This window comes from Crotalus tigris, unplaced genomic scaffold, assembly GCF_016545835.1.
Source record: "Crotalus tigris isolate CLP2741 ecotype Arizona unplaced genomic scaffold, ASM1654583v1 scf7180000018371.15429387391:27106975, whole genome shotgun sequence".
Classification (NCBI taxonomy): domain Eukaryota; kingdom Metazoa; phylum Chordata; class Lepidosauria; order Squamata; family Viperidae; genus Crotalus; species Crotalus tigris.
The window spans coordinates 8,098,382-8,118,737 of NW_024096970.1; the positions used below are offsets into that span (position 1 = coordinate 8,098,382).

The window sequence follows — 20,356 nt, forward strand, 5'->3', positions numbered from 1 at the left end:
CTACACACACACACACACACACACACACACACACACACACACACACACACACTGGTAGGGATGACACATATGTGTATTTCTGTGTGTTTCTTTGTGTTTTTTTTAAATTGCTTGCCAAGAATTCTCTCTGTTCTGAACTCAGAACCTGAGTTCCTGATGCAATCTTGGATTATGCTGCATAAATATGACATATATAGTATATAATATGGATTCAGATTGTTTTTCACATTAGTGAAATGCAATTTATTTAATTGCATTAACAACATTATAATTTCACCTAGAATATCTACAAAGTCTCCTTCTTTTAGCATCCTATGAGTGCAAAAGTTACATCCTGGCAGAATTGGAACATTTGAAGGTCTCCTTTTTCTTTCCCCCACCCACCCTTCACCCTTCAGAGTGTCTGCTAATAAAAGCAACAGATCATGTATGGGAGCTGCAGACAGACATCTGAAAAAAGCGACCAAGATAATAAATCCTACAAAACTCCTTCCTTGTTTCAGTACCATGGCCAGGGGAAAAATGAAGTTTTCAGTACCTAAAACGATGTTTTCTAACAAATAGAGAAGAAACAATCTGTAGAAACAACTTGTATTCTATGTAGAAAAAATGAAATCCATGTACACACACGTGCACACACACACACACCACACATACACATACACAGAGAGAGAGAGAGAGAGAGAGAGGGAGGGAGGGAGGATATATTTGTATAGCTGATTCCCTATGGGTTATTTCCACATATTGTAGCTGAATTTTTGTCTCAAAAATGATTGGTTTCTACAACCTCAAAGCCTAATGCCTGTGACAGAAATAAGCTATTTCAATTATTTTAGAACCATAATATTTATTTAAATATTTATACAATCTTTGTGATTGCACTGTCTAACCTCGGGAATATATACTTTGGGGATAAAGAATTTGGAAAGAAATATGGCTACAAATAATGAGCTAGTTTTGTACATACAAGAATTATATATTATATATATAAAGACTTAAAAGCTCTGTCATCTGAAAAGACCTAAAACTGTTACTTATCTTCTAACTTGCCAAAAACATCTAGCAAGCTTTCAGGGAATTCCAGTAAATCTAGAATCTGGGTTTAAAAAACAAGAAATTTGGTTTCACAGTTTCAGGTTTTTTTTCATAATAAATGCCACATTCATAAGTAAACAAGAAGGGATGTGCTGTGTTCAGGTACATAGTGTAAAGTTATAGTGAAACTGGCCAAGGAATATTTTCCATGTCCATATATAAAAGAACAAGGAATAATAGGTGTAAGTTATAGTTATCCAGATTTTCTTTAAATATAAGGAAAAAATTCCTGATAGTAAGATTTCTATAACAGTGGAATAGTCTGCTATGGAGGTTGTGGGTTCTCCATCTGTGGAGATTTTAAAGAACAGCTTGGAAGCCACCTCTTATGCCTGGTTTAATTGATTTTCTTATACATGCCTTGTGATCTCTTCCAACCCTACTATTCTCTGATTCCATAGGAGCTGTGCTGTATCAGAACAAAACATTATCCTATCCAACCGTTTGCAGCAACCAATGCCAACTCACAAAGAGAATACAACTACAATAGCATCGTATTTGCTTATGTTACAGAATAACAGCATAACAGAGTGGGAAGGGACCTTGGAGGTCTTCTAGTCCAACCCCCTGCTCAGGCAGGAAACATTATACCATTTCAGACAAATGGTTGTCTAATCTCTTCTTAAAAACTTCCAATGTTGCAGCATTCACAACCTCTGGAGGCAAGTTGTTGCACTGATTAATTTTTCTAACTGTAGGAAATTTCTCCTTAGTTTCTAGGATGCTTCTCTTGTTGATTAGTTTCCATCAGCTGCTTCTTGTCCTGCCTTCAGATGCTTTGGCAAACAGCTTAACTCCCTCTTCTTTGTGGCAACCCCTGAGATACCAGAACACTGCTATCGTATCACCCCTAGTCCTTCTTTTTATTAAACTAGACATACTCAATTGCAGCAATATATAATCATTATGACCAGGATCTATTACCCCCTGTGTTCCTTGTGCTTTTAAAGCACAATTAGTATCTATCCTTACATCTTGTGCTATGGAATTCCATATTTTAATTATGAACTGTGCAAAGAAGTCATTCCTTTTTCTCTTTTCTGAAATTCCCATTATTTAACTTCATTGTATGATAGTGACAATAGTTACATATTTCCTTTCCTCTGGCAGTTCAATATAACCTAGACAGCGTGTAGGATTTCACTTTCCAAAGAATTCCCAAAGAAAATAGATTAGGTTGAGAGAGAGCAACTGGCCCAAAGTCAGTCATATATTTCTATGGGGCAAGCCCAAGGTCCCAATCCACCATCTGAAACAATATTCCATTACTGGATACCATATGCACTAGGAAAAAATCTATTTATTTTCTCTACATCAGTGTTTTTCAATCTTGGCAACTTTAAGATGTGTGGACTTCAACTCCCAGAATTGGAAATGGGAGTTAAAATCCACACATTAAAGTGGTTAAGGTTCAGAAACATTGCTTTACATCATACTTAAGTTTATAAATCTTTATTGTTAACCTCTTGAGGCAGACCAGATCAGGAAACAAACTCTGAAAGTACTACTGATGTTCTATTGTTGCAGAAAACCTGGCAGAGTTTCTCTTTCTTTGCCTCTTTTACTGAAGAGAGTCAAGGCAAGTTATTCCCAAGCTTCTTCCTCAACCATATATTTTCTTCAAGACTATCTCCATACTCCTCTGCACCATTTATGTCTTCTTAACTTGCCTTTCTTCTTGATTGAAAAATCTTCAGATTGTAGCATTTCTTTCCCAAAATTCCAAACACTAACTTTTCTCCACAGCGTTCTCTAGTCTTTTGACTATTTTGGTTCCATCCTTTATAACTTCTTCAGTCTTACAAGATCATTGCCGAGAGGCAGTTACAGAATACAAGTATGTTGTGTATCATCTCTACAGATTTATAGGCTTTACAGTACAGTTGTTGCTGTAGTGGTCTCCAATGTAAGATTTACATTTTTCAAAGTAGCCTTATACTATTATCTAGCAACATATCAAGATCTGTTCCTTGGCCATTTCCTGCTAGCCATTTCATTACTCACTGATATCTATAGATAGGACTTTTTACCCTGATGTGCATCAGTTTATGTTGGCTTACAATTGCATTGACTTTAAAATGTTGATGTCTATTCTTCTTGTTAAAGAATTCCTGTTGGTCCATGTTTTAATCACCCTAAAATAATCATTATGCATAAGTGACAAAGATGTTTCCAGGACATGTTCTTGGAAATCCCAGTACTACTTAGTATCTTTCCATTGCAAACACTATTTGTTCCTACCTGTTTTGTAATCAGACATCCATAAGAGAATCTCTTCTTTTACTTCATGAAGTTAAGTTTATTTAGATGAAGCCTATGAATACATTAGCAGAAATACTCAAAATAACATCTAAAAGAATTGTGAGAAAGGGCTTACATTTGCAGACATCATGTTGATTTTGCTTTGGCAAGATTTATCTCACTAGTTCGGGAAAAACAAATTCTACCAAACTATCCACACAGAAATTAAGGTCTATGTCCCTGAATCTCCCAAATATCATTTTAAAACAATCATGTTACAATATTTGAGCCTTTTGATACAGTAACATGTTATTGTTGTTGTTGTTCTCGTTGGAAGATCAGCCATTTCACACTGGAAATGCTAAAAACCTCTTGGAGCTGGTGATATAGTTTCTGAGCTGTAATGAACACCTCAGCTTGGCTTCTGCAATTTCAAGCCTCACATGATATCTCCCTCATTTTGTTCTCTTTCTTATGACTGAATATGTGGTTCATGTGAAACACACACACACACTCACACACACACACACACACACACACACACACACACACCGAGGGAGAGAGAGAGAGACAGGGAGAGGGAGAGAGAGAGAATATATATCCTGTACTACCTTGGAGGGAGTGTTGATGGTGGAAATATTGTTACTCATAACAGTTCTGAGTTGAAGTCAACTTCTCAGTTGAAGTCAAAATTCTTTTGAATTTTGTAGTTTGCTTGACAAATATGCCTTTGATGTACATAGCTACAAAATTTCCATATAACTTACCTGTATCAGGTTAATTTTACATCCTGTCTTTCCTCCAGGAGATGAAGGTGGCATACACAGCAGTCTCGTTTCCATTTTCCCCCAAACACATTTGGGTTGAGAAACTGACCCAAAATTTTTTCTTAATTGAGGCTGATTTTGAAAGTGGGTCCCCTTGGCCTCAGTCCAATAACTTAGCCAGTACATCATAGTGACTCCACAAAATTTGTATCCAGAACTTTTACATATCCATTAGTTTTTAAAACCTCTGCAAATACATGTTGCTATGTTGCCTCACTGCTGGCACGTTATTTGCTTATGTAGTCAGTTTGTGTGCCATCCATTTGGTCAGTTGGAGGAGCAAAACAGGAGAGCCAAGTACTATCCCACCCATCCCATCCTCACTATTTCCACTCCTGCTGTGAGAAGATTGTGCCACTGCCCCTCCCCCCAGCAGTGAGTTCCTGTATGCAAAAGCATCCATTGAAGTAGCTGGAGGAATGGGTGAAACTTAGGGTGATGGTGGTAAACTGGAGCATGGGGGTTGGACAACAGTACCAACAGTACCAAAGTCCTGTCCTTTTTATATGTATGCAACATGTGTGCCACAAATTAAAAAAGGATGGCTTCATGCCCACCATTTTGAATCTGATGAAATACCACTGCCTTTGGCTGCAGGAAGTAGAAGACAACTCCCTAGGGGCAGGATGAAACAGGATGCCTAAAGATAGGATGAAACTCAACTACATACTATGAAGGTCCAGAGGAAAAAACAAAAAACCTTCTTGGCGGCCTTTACCTTGAAACTAGAGTTCAGTTGATGATTAATTACCTCAGTTTCTCAAGTTGCACCCAAGTCCCACAGCATTGTGAGAGTCTATGGGGGATAGGAGGAAACGTATCTCCAGCTGATAACATTTCCTGCAAGTAGAAGAAGCCACATTCTTGGTGTCTTCTTTACACAAAGTTATGCTCCCATTCCTGTACAAAATTCTCCATTTGATTTAGTTATTCACTCATTCTGGATTCTATATTGATGAACATATTAATAGTAATTTGGATTTTCAGGCTGCAAATAAAGCCATATCCATTCTTCATTTCCCTGCTTATGTTTTTACCTCAGAATTTCTAGTTAGGCTAGAAAAAAATGAGATTAAAGTCCCTGAAGATATTTTATCAGAACTTTGTTGTCTAATATTCTTCATGAACATTATTAGCTAATTTGTGATACCTGAATTAACATGTTTTGGACAATTGTTTTATTTATTAACTAGTTTAGTTTGAAAACAAATTAGAATGTTCTACTTTTTCTTTGATTTGGATGTTCTTAAATCTCCACAACTACTCCCTTCCTTTCCTGCCTTGGTGCCATCAACAGCATGAAGTTCTAAGATTTAGAGAGAATTTTAAAAGTATTAGGAAATAGCACTAATGACAGTCTCATTCATAGTAGTTTGTACAAAGCTATGTTGTGAATATGCAGATGCTTTTCTTCTATTCAGCAGAGAAACTGCAGATCAGATCTGGTTGCAAATACTTTTCCCACTGGATGGAAATTTTAGTAATGGGCTGGACAGAGAATGGATATATTTATTATCATGTATTTATTTATTTATCAAATTTATGAGGCCATACATTCCTCAAAACTCTGGACAGTGAATAAATACAAACATCATTAATGATGCATTGGTATACAAGTAGTCCTCAACTTACAACCACAATTGAGCCCAAAATTATTTTGTTAAGTGAGACATTTTTAAGTGAATTTGTCCCATTTTACAACTTTTCTCACCACATTGGTTAAGTGAATCACTGCAGTTTTTAAATTAGTAACCTGGTTGTTAAATGAATCTGGTTTCCCCACTGACTTTCCTTGTCAGAAGGTCACCAAAGGGAATCACATGACTCTGGGACATGGTAACCGTCATAAAGGTGAGAGTTGTCAAGCATCCAAATGTAAATCACGTAACTATGGAGATGCTGCAATGGTCATAAGTGTGAAAAATGGTCATAAGTAACTTTTCTCACTGCTATTTTAACTTTGAACGGTCACTAAACGAATTGTTGTAAGTTGAGGACTACCTGTATCTGCTAGAGATACATTTGCCCACAAGAAAGAATTGGTAGTGCCACAAAATACACAAAGTAATACAAAATGAAGAAGTTAAAGTGCTCTGAGACTTTTAGAAGTCAAACAGAGAAGCACCTGCCACATAACACCTCAGACTTAATTGTCCATAAGACAAAAAAAATCTGGATAGTGGTTGTGGCAGTCACTGGAAACAACAGAAGAGAAGGAACTGGAGAAAACCACAATATATAAAAATCCTAAAATAGAAGTAGAATGATTGTGGCAAAAGAAAGCAAATATAGTACCAATAATAATAGCCATATTGGGTGTAATCCCAAAACATCTGGAACATCACTTCATTGGCACTGAAAATAATTATGATCAGTCAATTGCAAAAGGCAGCTTTACTCGGAACAGCTTATGATCTGTGCTAATACTTTTGGTATTATTAAACAACAATATCCGCTTGTCTCAGGTCCTTGGGAAGGACTTGATAGGTGGACAAAAATGCCAAATCCAGCCTAAACATCTATTTGACTGTGCAACCAACCATAATAATAGAAATTTTGAGGCAAAGACCTCTACGTAAGAAAAAAAACATACACAGCTGTAAGATGAGTGTTCCTGGCTTAGTGACAGTATTTATAAAAAGAACTTGGAACAGTAACTAATTGCAAACTTTATGCGTCAGCGGTGTGAAAAAAGACAAAGGCAATGCCAGTCTGCAGCACCAGAAGAATGGTTTTCAAATTATAGGAAGTGTATGTTCCACTGTATACGTCTATTGTCAGCCCAGACCTCAAGCATTGCTTCCATGTTTAGGTTTCAGAGAAACTGAGGAGGTTTGAGGATGGGCAATGGGGTTGATAAGGGACTAAAATCTCCTATGAGAGAAATGAAAAAGTGGAGATATGATAGCCTTCTTCAAGTACCTGAAGGAATGTCTCAGAGAAGGTCAAGATAAGTTCTGTATCATCTCAGTGTGCCAAAGTAGAATGGATTTAAGTTTCAAAAAGTCAGATTCTATCAATGTCAGGAAAATCTTCTTAACAAAATAGTTCCACAATGGAGCCTAATACTCCAAGGTGGGTTCCCCTTCAACATAAGTAGGCATTGATCTATCAGAGATGCTTCTTTCACTGGACAGGAGGGTGGGCTTGATTATCTGAATGGCCCCTTCCAGTTCTAGGTTTCTTTTATTATTCTAAACTTTAGTTTGTCAGTGTTCACATTTTCTAATGCTGTATTCCACTTGAGTAAAGGTAATGAATGAGAACCTGCCATTTCATGAAGTCCTGTCAATTTGTTGTTTTGTTGCTGGGATCTAAATATCAAACATATGGTGTAAAATTAAAAACAATCCAGAAGAATATAAATGAAGATTAAAATAAACTGAGGCATTTTTATCAGCTTAAGAAATTCAGTAGATTCCTGCTGGAGTCAAGTCAAGCACCATTTAGTAAATGGTAAATATTTTTTAAAAGTCCTCAAAGAGATAATAGGTTTCTCCCATTAGTTTCATAGCTATGCTTTAGAGGGCACCAAGAAGTCCATTTACCTATCATGAACAATAGCTACTGCTTAGGCTCTGGTCCTCCACAGTTTGGCTAAGACTTTTCAAAGCAGCAAATTTCCATAATTTAACTATGTGCTAGAAATAGTTTTGTTCATTTGAATTTCATGCCAGCCATATTACAGCATGTAAGTATTGCCAAAGGAAACGGAATGAAGTTCTACTTGGAAAATGTACTTCAGTCTTACTTTGGTGCAGAGCGTATTTCTCAACTTTTAAAATGTGTGGGAATTCTGGCTTGTAAATCCTCGGAGTTGAATTCACATATCTTAAAGTTGAGAAACATTGGAGTACAGGAATACAGGGAAGTAAGATGGAATGGATTCTAAAATAAAATAATGGGATTAGACCCAATAAATGTCTCTTTCAGTTTTATTATACTCCTATTAAATACATATAAAACATCTGTATTTAATATATAATTACAGATAAGATCAGTACTTCATGTCAATTGTCACCTCTCAATAAAGGAAAAATATGAGGGGGAAAGTACTTAATTAGTTTATTTCCCTTATCCTTAATTATATCCTAAATTGATAGTGCTGTGTATAAATTAACAACTAATTATATATGCCTCTATTACTTTTAGCTGCCTAATAAACTGTCCCCTTATTTCTCATTAAGCAGGCTTTCATTTTAAAAACATTTGATAAATATGTTTTATTATCTATACCTTGATATTTCAGACTAATATAGTCAATGCTACTCAGGGCTTTTTTTGCCATAGAACGCCCAGAACGGAGTTCCGGCACCTTTTTGGGATGAAACCTTGTTGGGTAGGCAAGGCAGGTTGTATGACGTGTGTGAGTTCCGGCACTTTTTTTTTTTTTTTACAAAAAAAGCACTGATGCTACTTATGATTTGCATTCAGTAGGATTTATCTAATACTGTTGCAAGCAGGTTGCTATGACTGCTTAATAAAAATAGAAAAATTGAAGCATTGGAAGTATGCTTAAATGGTTGCCTTTTATTTCATTTCATGCAGATGTTTCTATTGGTTTTTGTGCCATGTTACAAGGCTTCTTGGGATTATGAGTGATCTCAATGAAGCCTTGAGAAACCACATTTTCTCTGATTTTATGGGCCCAAATACTGTTAATGTATCATCAGTTTTTGGCCATATCAAAATCAAGAGGGTTTGAAATGAATAGGAATCAAAATGTGAATAGATAATTAGTAAAGCATGTGTTGTGCATACACAGCAACATTGAATGTGGTCCTTAAAAAAGAGTTCCATGAATGTCTGAAACCCTCAACTCCTAGAATTTCTAGTTAGCATCTGTCCTAGGAATTTTGAGTCTGACATATCAAGAAGGTACTAGATACAAAAGACTTTTCTACAACAGTTATTTGTTTTGATTTAATTTGACATTGCTAAACTCCAACTGACTCTGGCCAGTTCACAAATAATAAATTAAAAGCTAATGCAAACCAAACCCAAGATGAAATCTAGACACAATATACAAACAAAAAACAAAAAAATAAAAAGCTTACCCAAGGGGCCACAATTGTCTCATACAAGGTCTGGGCATACAGCCAGATCTTCAAGATGTGGAGCCATGTGGATTTCCTCAAGGGGATCTCATTTTAAAGAGCAGGGACCATGACAGGAAAGGCATGCTTCCTGGGTCCCAATAGACAACACTGTTTAATTGAAAAGACTTGGATTGTGCCAACTCTGCCATCACCAGGAAGAAACCATGGGAGATAGGAGCCCCTCAAGTAACCTAGCCCTATGTCTTGTAGGGCTTTATAGGTAATAATCAGAACCTTGAATTATATCTAGAAGAAGACTGGCAACCATGCAGCTCATGGGCAGAGATATCATATGGGCATACCAAGATTTGCCATCACAGCCTGAACTGTTGCATTCTGGACCAGCTGAAGCTTCTTTGGGATTTTCAAGAACACTTACACTACGTTATAGTAGCCAAGCTTTCAGGTGACTAGAGCATGAGTGACTACTGAAGGGCTCCTTGGCTTAGGAAAGGGTGCAACTGGTGTACCCAACAGAGGCCTCTTTAGCCACAGCTGCCACCTGCTCTTCAAGCAAAATCAGTGAGTCCAAGATGATCCCCAGATTGCACACCACTATGAGTGGAGAAGGACCACCCGATCCAAGAGTATGAATGGAAAGTCTTTAGAACCTGGTGGGCCCAATATCCACAGCCATTCAGTCTTGTTAGGATTTAGTTGGAGATGGTTCCTCCTCATCCAAGCTTGCAGAGCTTCCAGAAACTGGGATCAACAGCTCCATTTGGACAAACCAAAATAAGTTGGTTGAAATTACAAGGAAGCATATTCAGGATCATTATTAGGAGGAACTTCCTGCCTGTATGTAAGCCCATGGAACTGGCTGCCATATTAAGTGCTAGGTTTTTTTTTATATTAGACATCTTTAAACAAGCTAGATAGTAACTTGTCAGAGATGCTCTAGTGCAGTGGTTCTCAACCTGTGGGACCCCATTTGGGGTCGAACAACCATTCCACGGGGGTCGCCAAACAAGGCTGTCCACCATTTTTTTCCCCTTTTCTTTGGCCACGCCCCTGGCACCCAGTGATGTATAAGTGGTTGGGGGTCACCACAACATGGGGAACTGTATTATGGGGTCGCGGCATTAGAAAGGTTGAGAACCACTGCTCTAGTGGATCCTGAATATGGAGTTAATTATATGATTTTTAAGATCCCTTCCAACTATATTTATTATTTTAATATAGGCTTGAAGGATACACACACACACAAACACACACATGTATATATAATTGTATGAATCTGTGATGCTATCACTCTTATTCTTCTTTATTTATCCAAATTCTCCTGGACCAGGCTTCTAACTAGATAATAACTGCTGTTTCATGGATCAAGGATTTTTCAATCTTCTAAAATGGTTAACTATTTAAGCAGTTATTAATTAAACATTTTGCCTTTTTAATTCAGAATTCATTTTCAAAGTAGAAGTAGCTTCATAACAGAAATGAAGGACATCAAATCAGAGCAGCCCTACTATAAAAGAAAAGTCTTAGATTTAGTGATTGGCACAATGACTGACTACCCAATTTCAGTTTCCACTGGCAGGCTTTCCTGAATTTGATTTGCATAAGAGCCCTTCCATAAGGAGGTTCATCACCTTATGCTCCAACACTCACATGATCCCTAGACAATTGAATTTTCTTGCCCTAAATCTCAGAAAGCAGAACTTTCTCTTCTGATTTTAGTTGTTAAGTCTCATATCATAAAACTGGCATCTTGTGATGTACAGGTTATGAAGCCTCTCCTTCCCTGCCTGGTTTGAGAGTTAGCCAAGTGAGCATAATATCTCAAACTTTTTGGGTGTGTGTGTGTGTGTGAAGTTTTTACTAGATTAGAATGACAAAAAACTAATCTTGCACTATTTCTAAACCCCTTGTAACCAGGAACCTTGGAGGACTTCTAGTCCAGCCCTCTGCTCAAGCAGGATGACCTATACCATCTCAGACAAGTGACTGTGTAGTCTCTTCTTTAAAAAGTCCAGTGATGGAGTGCCCACAATTTCTGGAGGCAAGCTATTCCACTGGTTAATTGTCCTCACTGTTAGGAAGTTTCTCCTTAATTCCAGGTTGCTTTTTTCTTTGATCAGTTTCCAACCATTGTTTCTTGTCCTGCCCTCTGGTGCTCTGGAGAATAACTTAACCCCCTCTTCTTTGTGGCAGCTCCTCAAATACTGGAATACTGTTTTCATGTCACCTGTTTCTTCTTTTTTTTAGATTAGCCAAACCCAGGTCCTGCAGCCGTTCTTCGTATGTTTTAATCTCCAGGCCTTTGATCACCTTAGTTGCTCTTCTCTGAATTTTTTCCAAACTCTCAACTTCTTTTTTGTGGTATGGTGACCAAAATTGATTTCAGTATTCCAGGTGTGGTCTTACTAAGGTTTTATAAAGCGGTACTAATACTTCATGTCAGTGTTTTTTCTAAAAAAAAAAAAAAGGTGCCGGAACTCACACATGTCTTACAACCCGCCTTGCCTACCCTACAAGATTCCATCCAAAAAAGGTGCCGGAACTCTGTTCTGGACGTTCTATGAGAAAAAAAGCCCTGCTTCACGTGATCTTTATTTTATGCCTCTATTTATACAACCCAGGATTGTATTAGCTTTTTTGGCTGCTGCTGCACACTGCTGACTCATGTTTAAGTGATCGTCCACTAGGACTCCAAGGTCCCTCTCACAGTTACTGTTTTTAAGCCAGGTCTCGCCTAATCTGTACTTGTAACTTTGATTTTTCCTGCCTAAATGTAAAACTATGCTTTTTTCCACAATGAAACTCATTTTGTTGGATACGCTTTGCTTACATAATATGTGCCAAGGTATTTATTTCATCTCATTACCTTTAGTCCAAATCCTCATAATTGGCTTGTATTCAGAGTGTCTTGAAAGCTCTGAGAAATAAACAGTATTGAAAAGCAGCTTCTGGAAAGGAGGTGGTGGAATGACACTGAGTCCTAAAGCAGGCTGGGCTGGGTGGAGGCAGGGTGGGGCAGGTTTTTGGCGCTCAGTCTCTAAAAGGTTCTCCATCACTGATCTAGTAGCTCCAATGATGTGCTGGGGATTATTCATGTGAAGTGATATCATGAAATTTAATAATATGGTTAGGTTTTTGAGGATTAGGAAAAACAAGCCTATAAGACCTTTTCTAAGATCTTGTCAAGATTACTTCTGTTACCAGTCATTGGCAAGTGATATACCACTTTCACAGACAAGGTGATCAGCTATATAGCAATGAGATGGGTCTCAGGAATCTGACTGCCTCCTCTAGGCTACTTTGTCTGGCTTCATTCCCATATCCATTTTTGGTATTTCCCAGGTTAAAATAATATGAAATAAAGAAATATGTAGGAAGTAACCATGACAGAAACAGTCCCCAGGAGGAAGATAGTCAAAATAAGTAGTTGCTAGGCAAAAAGATCACTTATTTTAGAGTGGGGCTGAGTGGGAGGTGATGGGAAAGAGTTGTGTTCAAGGAAATTGGCTAATAAGCAACAACTTTCATTTTCTGAATACAGCAATTACTAAAAGGGAAACTGCTACTGTACATCTTTAGAGAATAACTGAAAGCAAATTATTACAATCATGTCTGTTTTTCTCAAATAAAAGAGCAGAGATCTGTTTTTTCTCTCATCTATTTTGTTGGAAGCTGGAAGAAAGCGAAAATGATTTGCCCAAGGCATATACTATACTAGATTCATGTTTTCAGAGATCTCTTTAAGATCTTTTGAAGAGTTTTATGACAATCTGTTGGAGAGTTGCACCTTGAGTCAGATTAATGGAGACAAGCAGAAAGTCAGAGGACATGGCTCCTGTATGGCTTCTCCCCAGTTCTTGATCCTGGCAGCTCCTTATGTTACTGAGCATTCTGGGGGATGACATGTGTGTAGCAAAACCGTGTGCTGCAGATCTGGAAGTGAGCCTAAAAAGAAGGTGGAACTGGTTTTGTTCCCTGCCAGAAAACTGACAACACTTGGTTTTCTCTTAGAGATTGCATGAGGCCTAGAAGTGCTCATGCAGGATCTCTCCTTTGGCTCATGCAGAATATCTTTAATACACAGAATGCCTTCAGTCTTTAGTAACAGCTCCTAAGGAATAAAGCCTGGAAAAGCCTTATTACCCTTGAAATTTCTCATCATTTTGGCAGCTCTCCTTATTGCTTGAAATCAGCAGAAAAGTATGTCAATATAAATTGTGCTGCCTACCCTACCTATACGACAAGCCCTATCCTACCTCAGAAACAAAGCTGGAAAGCAATCCTGTCCTTATACAGTTTTAATGTGGAACAATTTATTGGCAGGATTGCTGGATTCTCCCTGGTTTCAATGAGGGAGGGTAGTCTTTTCCTCTCAATGGGTACAGGCAGTCCTCAACTTACAACAGTTTATTTAGTGGCTGTTCAAAGTTACAATGGCACTGGAAAAAAGTGACCTATGACCATTTTTTACACTTATGACCATTGCAGCATTCCTGTGATCATGTGATCAGAATTTGGACACTTGGCAACTGATTCATATGTATGATAGTTGTCCCAGGGTCATGTGATCTCCTTTTGCAACCTTCTGACAAGCAAAGTCAATGGAGAACCCAGATTCCCTTATCATGTTACTAACTTAGCAGTTGCAGTGATTCACTTAACAACTGTGGCAAGAAAGGTTGTAAAATGGAGCAAAATTCACTGTTTTGCTTAGCAACAGAAATGTTGGGCTCAATTGTGGTCGTACGTCAAGGACTACCTGTATCCTCTGCTAGGAGGGAAATGACTGCTTAACAAGGGTAGAACAGGCTTACGTGAGTGCGAGTCTGCACCTGAGATGCAAGTTTTAGCACACTTTCCAGTTGCCTGAATGAGACTCCCGAGGTTTGGCAGCACTCTACACCTGTGAGTTGTTGCACTGGCTATTTTTGGCTATAGGTCTAGTGTTCTTTTGAAAGAGAAAAAAAATCTGTGTCCAGAAAAGTAGCCTGATAGTTGCTCTTTCCATGTTGAAAAGTGGGAGAGCTCCTCACTTCCTTATTCCTCCTCCTTTATTAGAGAGCACAGTAGTAAGCCTCTTGAAGAAATCTATCAAAAGGAGTAAAGAGAAAGTTCTTGATGGCCCTGTCTGCTCTCCAAAGCTCAAGTAAGACATATGCCCAAAGAGAGAGATGTATGTGTGCACATCATCCACAGAGCAGAAAGAGGACCTTGGGAGGATTTAGATAAAAAGAAGAGAGAAATTTAAAAAAACTGAATAAGAAATGGGGGGGGCAGGGGCAAATGGAGGCAATTTAAGAAGAAGGTTTCATGTTGTTAAGTAATAGGAGTTACCCTCAGTTACCCTTTTGCAACTGAGCAAAAGACACGTGCCTGAGTTACACATTCAGAGACTAGTACTCCAGCAAAAATTAGCGCTAGATTTATTTTTTTAAACAAAGGTTTACTTCTCTTTCAAAAAAATAGAAAAACCCTGTTAAAAGGAGCACGAATAACTGCCAACAAATACTTTGGAAAGTGTGAGTCAGGCAGTTGATTCTGTGGAAACAAAGTCTCTCGTCCCTACATTCCAGGGCATAAGAGTCTGGATGCAGCAGCCAAAAGTCACCAAACAGCATTCTACATCGTATTTCTGGCCAAAACGGAGTCAGGAGAAAAGGGAAAATACTATTTTTAAACTGGAATGGCTAAAGAGAAGCGTAAGCTCTATAATGGGCTGAAGGTGAGATGAAGGCAGAATCAAGAGGACACGTCCTTTATAAAACTAGTTGGAGGGACAGTTCATGCAGTAATTAAGAGCACAATGATGAGTCCACATCTTAGAAACTGTAGGAAGAGGCGCTTGTTAATAGCTGAACTGTATTCCCCACCCCCACCCCAAAATCCTCTCAAGCCGCGTGGGCGGTGAAAGAATGCGCATTATATCTTTGTTGCCTCTGCAGATCCGAGCCCCAGTGAGAAGGAATGAAGGAACTGTGCTCTGGCAAAGCCAAATCCAATGCACCCAAATCTAGATAATCTAGCAACAAACCATCACTCTAGCAATATACAAATTTAAAGACTTTATCCATATACACTGCTTTTGCCATTTAAAGGCAACAAACCAGATGACTTGATTTTTTTTAAAAAAGAAAATGCACAGTTCAGGGAATTGACAGCCCATCTCTTTGGATGGTGAAAGTGTTTAAACAAAATCAGTCTAAATCTCTCAGCAGTTTTGTATAACGTGCACATCTCCATCTTCAAAAACACACAGGACACACATTTAAAAATATGAAATTTTTTGGGGTACAGTGGCAGTTCAGGATTCAGGGTATGTGCTCATTGATGCAGTTAGTAAATGACAACTGTGGATGGAACTGCCTTTCTCCTCTTTAGCTACATTATGTTTTGCCAACTTTCTATTTGTTAAACCAAAGAAACATTATTTATATTATATTTAATTATTTTTATGTATGTATGTAAGTATGTATGTATATGTATATTTATTATATTAAAAGATGAGGCAAGGAAAGCCAGCAAGCCTGGAGATTTACATTACAGTTAGGAGAATTCAAAGAAATTTGTCCCCTTCCGTGTCTATGTGTCAAAAGGGACTAATTCAAACTGCCAAAGAGTTAAGGGTATATTTCTTGTTTCAGTGCTGCATCTTGTGTGTGTTTTTTTTTTAATCTACTCTCATGCATGAAGCAGTTATCTTAGTCAGTTCTAAATGCTGGGGGCTTAGCCAAAAATAACATCAGCATCTTCTCTGACTGGATAAAAAGGATCTTGCCTGGAAAGACTATTGTATTAAGAAATGAAGATTCTAGTTTAACTTTTTCCTTGGGATATTGATTTTCATCAAGGAATTTTGGAACTGGAAGAATACTTAGATTTAGATTTTTTTCACCTGCATTTTAAAATGCAATAATTTGAGACCAATTACATTTTCATCAACATAGGAAGCTGGAGTATAAATCAAATAAGTAAGTATTGCAAATAAGAATAGATTTTTAAATCATCCACTACATGATGAAGATGATCAGAATTAGATTTTTTTATTGCACTAAACGCAAAACAGCTTTAGTTCCTTTTTTGAAAAATGGTATTAAATATATAAGCAATATTTCTGTTGTGCTAGAGTAGCACTGAGCATAAAAAAACATGAATCCTACTTTCATTTAGCTATCTTCATTAATAGGTAGAGCAGAGAATACTACTGATTAATAAAGCATGAAGGTTGATAGATGGCAGAGGAAAAGCAAATACTGTTAATCTCAGCTGGCAGGAAATAACATGTTAACTAATGAGCAAGGAGAATGTTGGAGAAAAGAAAGGGATGAAGCTTTTAAAATATATGGTTGCCATGGTACAGGTATTCCCTTGATATTAGCATCCAGGTAGCTAACCTAAATATAGGAAAATGCTTAATGCCTAACATATGCTTCCTTATTATGAATTGATAGCAACTATCATTCAGCTCTCTAATCCCTGGAGAATAGGCAATGGGCAGCTACCGGTATTTCTTTATTCTAAACATTTGTTGTGCTGTATAATTTATTTGTATATTAAAATGGAATAGTGTGAAAGCAAAGGGGACTTCAAGTGGGACCTAGCACTGCTGGAATACAAATAAAAATGTATTTTAACTCTAGGTATCAATCACATCTAATGAAAAATTAAATTATACATTACACATGTATTAGTATTCAATACAAATAAGACACACACACACACACACACACAATTTTATAGGAAAATACTATAACTGATTTCTTATGTCCCATCAAGTCATTGTCAACTCTTAACAATCACACAGATTAAACCTTCTCCAGGATGGTCAGTTTCCAGACTGGCTCTTCTCCTGTCTTCTAATAATGCACTCATCACTGCTGTAATCACAACCATGCATCTTGCTGCTGGTCATCCTCTTTTTCTCTTTTCTTTCACCTTTAATCTTCTCAGGATTATAACTTCTCAAGAGAAGTAAATCTTTGCATAATTAAGAACTCTTAAAGCATGTTATAGTCCAGATTTTATATCCATCGACTTCTTCATCTATCTCTGTTTTCTATTTGTGTATCTATTAATCCAACTACTATCATTGTTCCTTTTGTGGAAATTTAGCTAAATATATGATTGGATTTGTAGCTAAAATATTACTGCACAAATGAAATAAATTGTGTACTATCTGATGTCCATTTCTACAATGTCTCCTTTTAAGTAGATGCTATCAAAAACCTTTTGTCTAATAATGTATTTTATATTCCAGAGGAGGAAAAGAGAGAATGATATATAAATTACAACATAACAAATTGTGTTATGGTACTATTTTGGCTAAATATAAACATTCACATTCAGAGATTCCATTTCTTATTAGTATCTTGAGAAATCTACCGAGTTCCTGTCATTTAACAACAGTGGCAACAAAATTACTTTTCTCTCCAGGGACATCTTCTGAAAGAGGTCAACAGCATCTCACTGGCAGAAGTGACCAGTCAATTGAAATCCTACCCCTCTTATCATGTGCTGCATGCATCCTAGTCATGTAAAAGGCTGATGCTTTGATTACACTAGTGATCTCCGTGAAGTTATTTCTGTTCTCTCCCCTGCTGAGATAAAAACATGGGAATAACCAGGAACAGGTTTTTACATTAAAGGTGTGAAGTCATTGCAATTCTTGGACTGAAAATGAATTTCTGGATTCAGTATACTTTTGTATTAATTTCATTTTTTTCCTCATCAGAATCTTTTATAATGGCATACACTATATTTATTCATTTTGTTCACAAAATCAAAATAGATCCCATAAGTTAGAAATCTGCTTACCTCACTTATAATTATAAAAAAATTAAAAAAAGTTAATTACTGCTACAACATAAGCCTAAGACTGAAGATCAGGCTTGTCAGATGCTATATTTTTTCTATCCTGCTCTATGGAGTAGAGAGTTGGTCTCTGACAGAAGGCCACCTGAAGAGACTAGAAGCATTTGAAATGTGGATTTACAGTGGCTGTTACATATGAACTGGGTTGACAAGATCAGAAATGAGGAGGTGATAAGCCGCCTGGGAAAGCCAAGGGAAATCATCAAAACAATTAAAAAATGAAAATTAGAATATTTCGGACATGTGACATGCGACACCCAGAAAACTACGGCATACTCCATTTAATCCTCCAGGGAAAGATTGAAGGCAAACGAGGTCCAGGCAGAAGAAGAAGATCATGGCTTCAAAATCTAAGGGACTGGTTTGGACAAAACTCAGCAGCACTTTTTCATGTGGCTGCTGATAAAAACAGGATCACCAACATGATCACCAACATCCGATAACGGACATGGCACAAGAAGAAGAAGAATTACTGCTAGAATAAATTCTTATGAGCTAAACATTTCATGAATGCCAAGTGCTAGGCCCAGATATATTAGTAACATTATAAAGACCATATGAAGTGGAGGGCCACTCCGAGCAGGGATGCAACAGTTGATACGAGTGAGTGTGTGTGTGTGTGTGTGTGTGTGTGTGTGTGTGTGTGTAATTTGCATACCACTTGCAATTCCTTCTTTCAATTTATTTGTGAATACTAATAGCTGCACTTTGCACACTAATTGCATATCTTTTTCATCTGTTTTTTTTTCCAGGTCCGTCTGGTCATTGCAGAAAAAGGGTTACCTTGTGAAGAACGAGATGTGAGCATGCCCTTGACTGAGCACAAAGAACCTTGGTTTATGCGCCTCAATCTTGGGGAAGAGGTACCTGTCATCATCCATGGAGATAATATAATCAGTGACTACAATCAAATAATTGACTACATGGAGAAAAACTTCACAGGAGGTAAAGTTTTAAATACTCTCCTCAACCCTCAAGCTGATGGATACAACTTCCATGACCTTTAATTAGCCCATCCATTGTTGGAATATGATAGATATGATAGATAGAGGACAGTAGATGTGGAAAATTGTTCTAGAAATTCAACTTTCTTATAGTCAAGCTCTTAAATCTTCCTACATCTGTATTGTTGTTGCCATTCCAGAACTGGATTATTTCTTTTTTGTTTGGTTTTCTATTTTTACAATTTCTATTGCCATTTATATATTGGTAGAATTGCCTCTGGTCTGATTGAAATAGCTGATTTTGCTTAAATTGGATGATTTGTGCCTCATAGCACTCAATTTTTCCTGCTATTGTTGTTATTTGATTATGATTTCCAAAGCTTCTTCAGTTTTTGGTGCCAAGTCAACATTTGTTAATTAGGCTTGTCTTGATCCTTACATTCTTCAATTTTTGCTCTTTCATGTTTTTTAAATTACTTGCATCTGATCTTCATTTCTTTATTTTGGCATCCAGTCTGATCTTCCACTTTGGGATTGAATATGATTTTGCTTTTTCAAATTTTGATTCCTGGTTTTCTGCAACCTCCATTGCTGTACTATAGGCAAGCTGATTGATCTGTTTGATAGATGTTATTTTAATACTTGCAACCAGCTTATGTGCTTGGTCTTTCTTGGGCACTTTCAAAGCTGGCACTCTTTGTCTTTCTAGTGGTAATTCTGTATTTTCTATAATTTTCTTTTTTTATTCTTCTTGTTGGGAGGTTGGAGGGAGAGGCCAATTCATAGGTTGTTTCAGTGTTGGCCTGCACTGGTTCTGTGGTTTTCTACTTCTTCTAAATTATCACTTTTTATAGTTCATATCAGCTGTTTCTTTTATGTTTTCAATTGTTATTTACATTGTTCTACTATTCTACTATGGTTTTGGGGTCTTCTATTTTCACAATTTTTCTGAATCTCTTCGAGTTTGGCATCCCTAAATATTTTGTTTTTGATAATGAATCTCCTTTGATTTTGTAATCATTGTTCAGTGGTATTTGGGTCTGGATAAATTTTTGTCCAATGTTCAAATGTTTGCTTTAATTATTCCCTGATTTTAAGTATCACCACTTTTGAAGAAGGTTGTTGATCAGGTGATTGGTCTGCAGCTAATAGGAATCCTGGAGGAAATGGATTATCTAGATCCGGGGTGTCAAACTGCCAGCCCAAGGGCCGGTTGCATCATGCAGAGGCATGACACCTGTGATCTAGATCCATTTCAATCCATTTCCAAGCTGGGATTTGGTATTGAGACCTGTTTAGTTGCACTTGTTTATGACCTGTG

At 37.3% G+C, this 20,356-nt stretch overlaps 1 protein-coding gene across 1 annotated transcript in view; it reads left to right on the forward strand.

Moving 5' to 3' along the window:
- Nucleotides 1-20,356, forward strand: part of GDAP1L1 (ganglioside induced differentiation associated protein 1 like 1) — a 44,059-nt gene that overhangs the window by 1,452 nt on the left and 22,251 nt on the right. Inside the window, exon 2 of the mRNA XM_039351282.1 lies at nt 18,844-19,036. Coding sequence (XP_039207216.1) covers nt 18,844-19,036 — 193 coding nt within the window. The remainder of the gene's footprint in view (nt 1-18,843; nt 19,037-20,356) is intronic.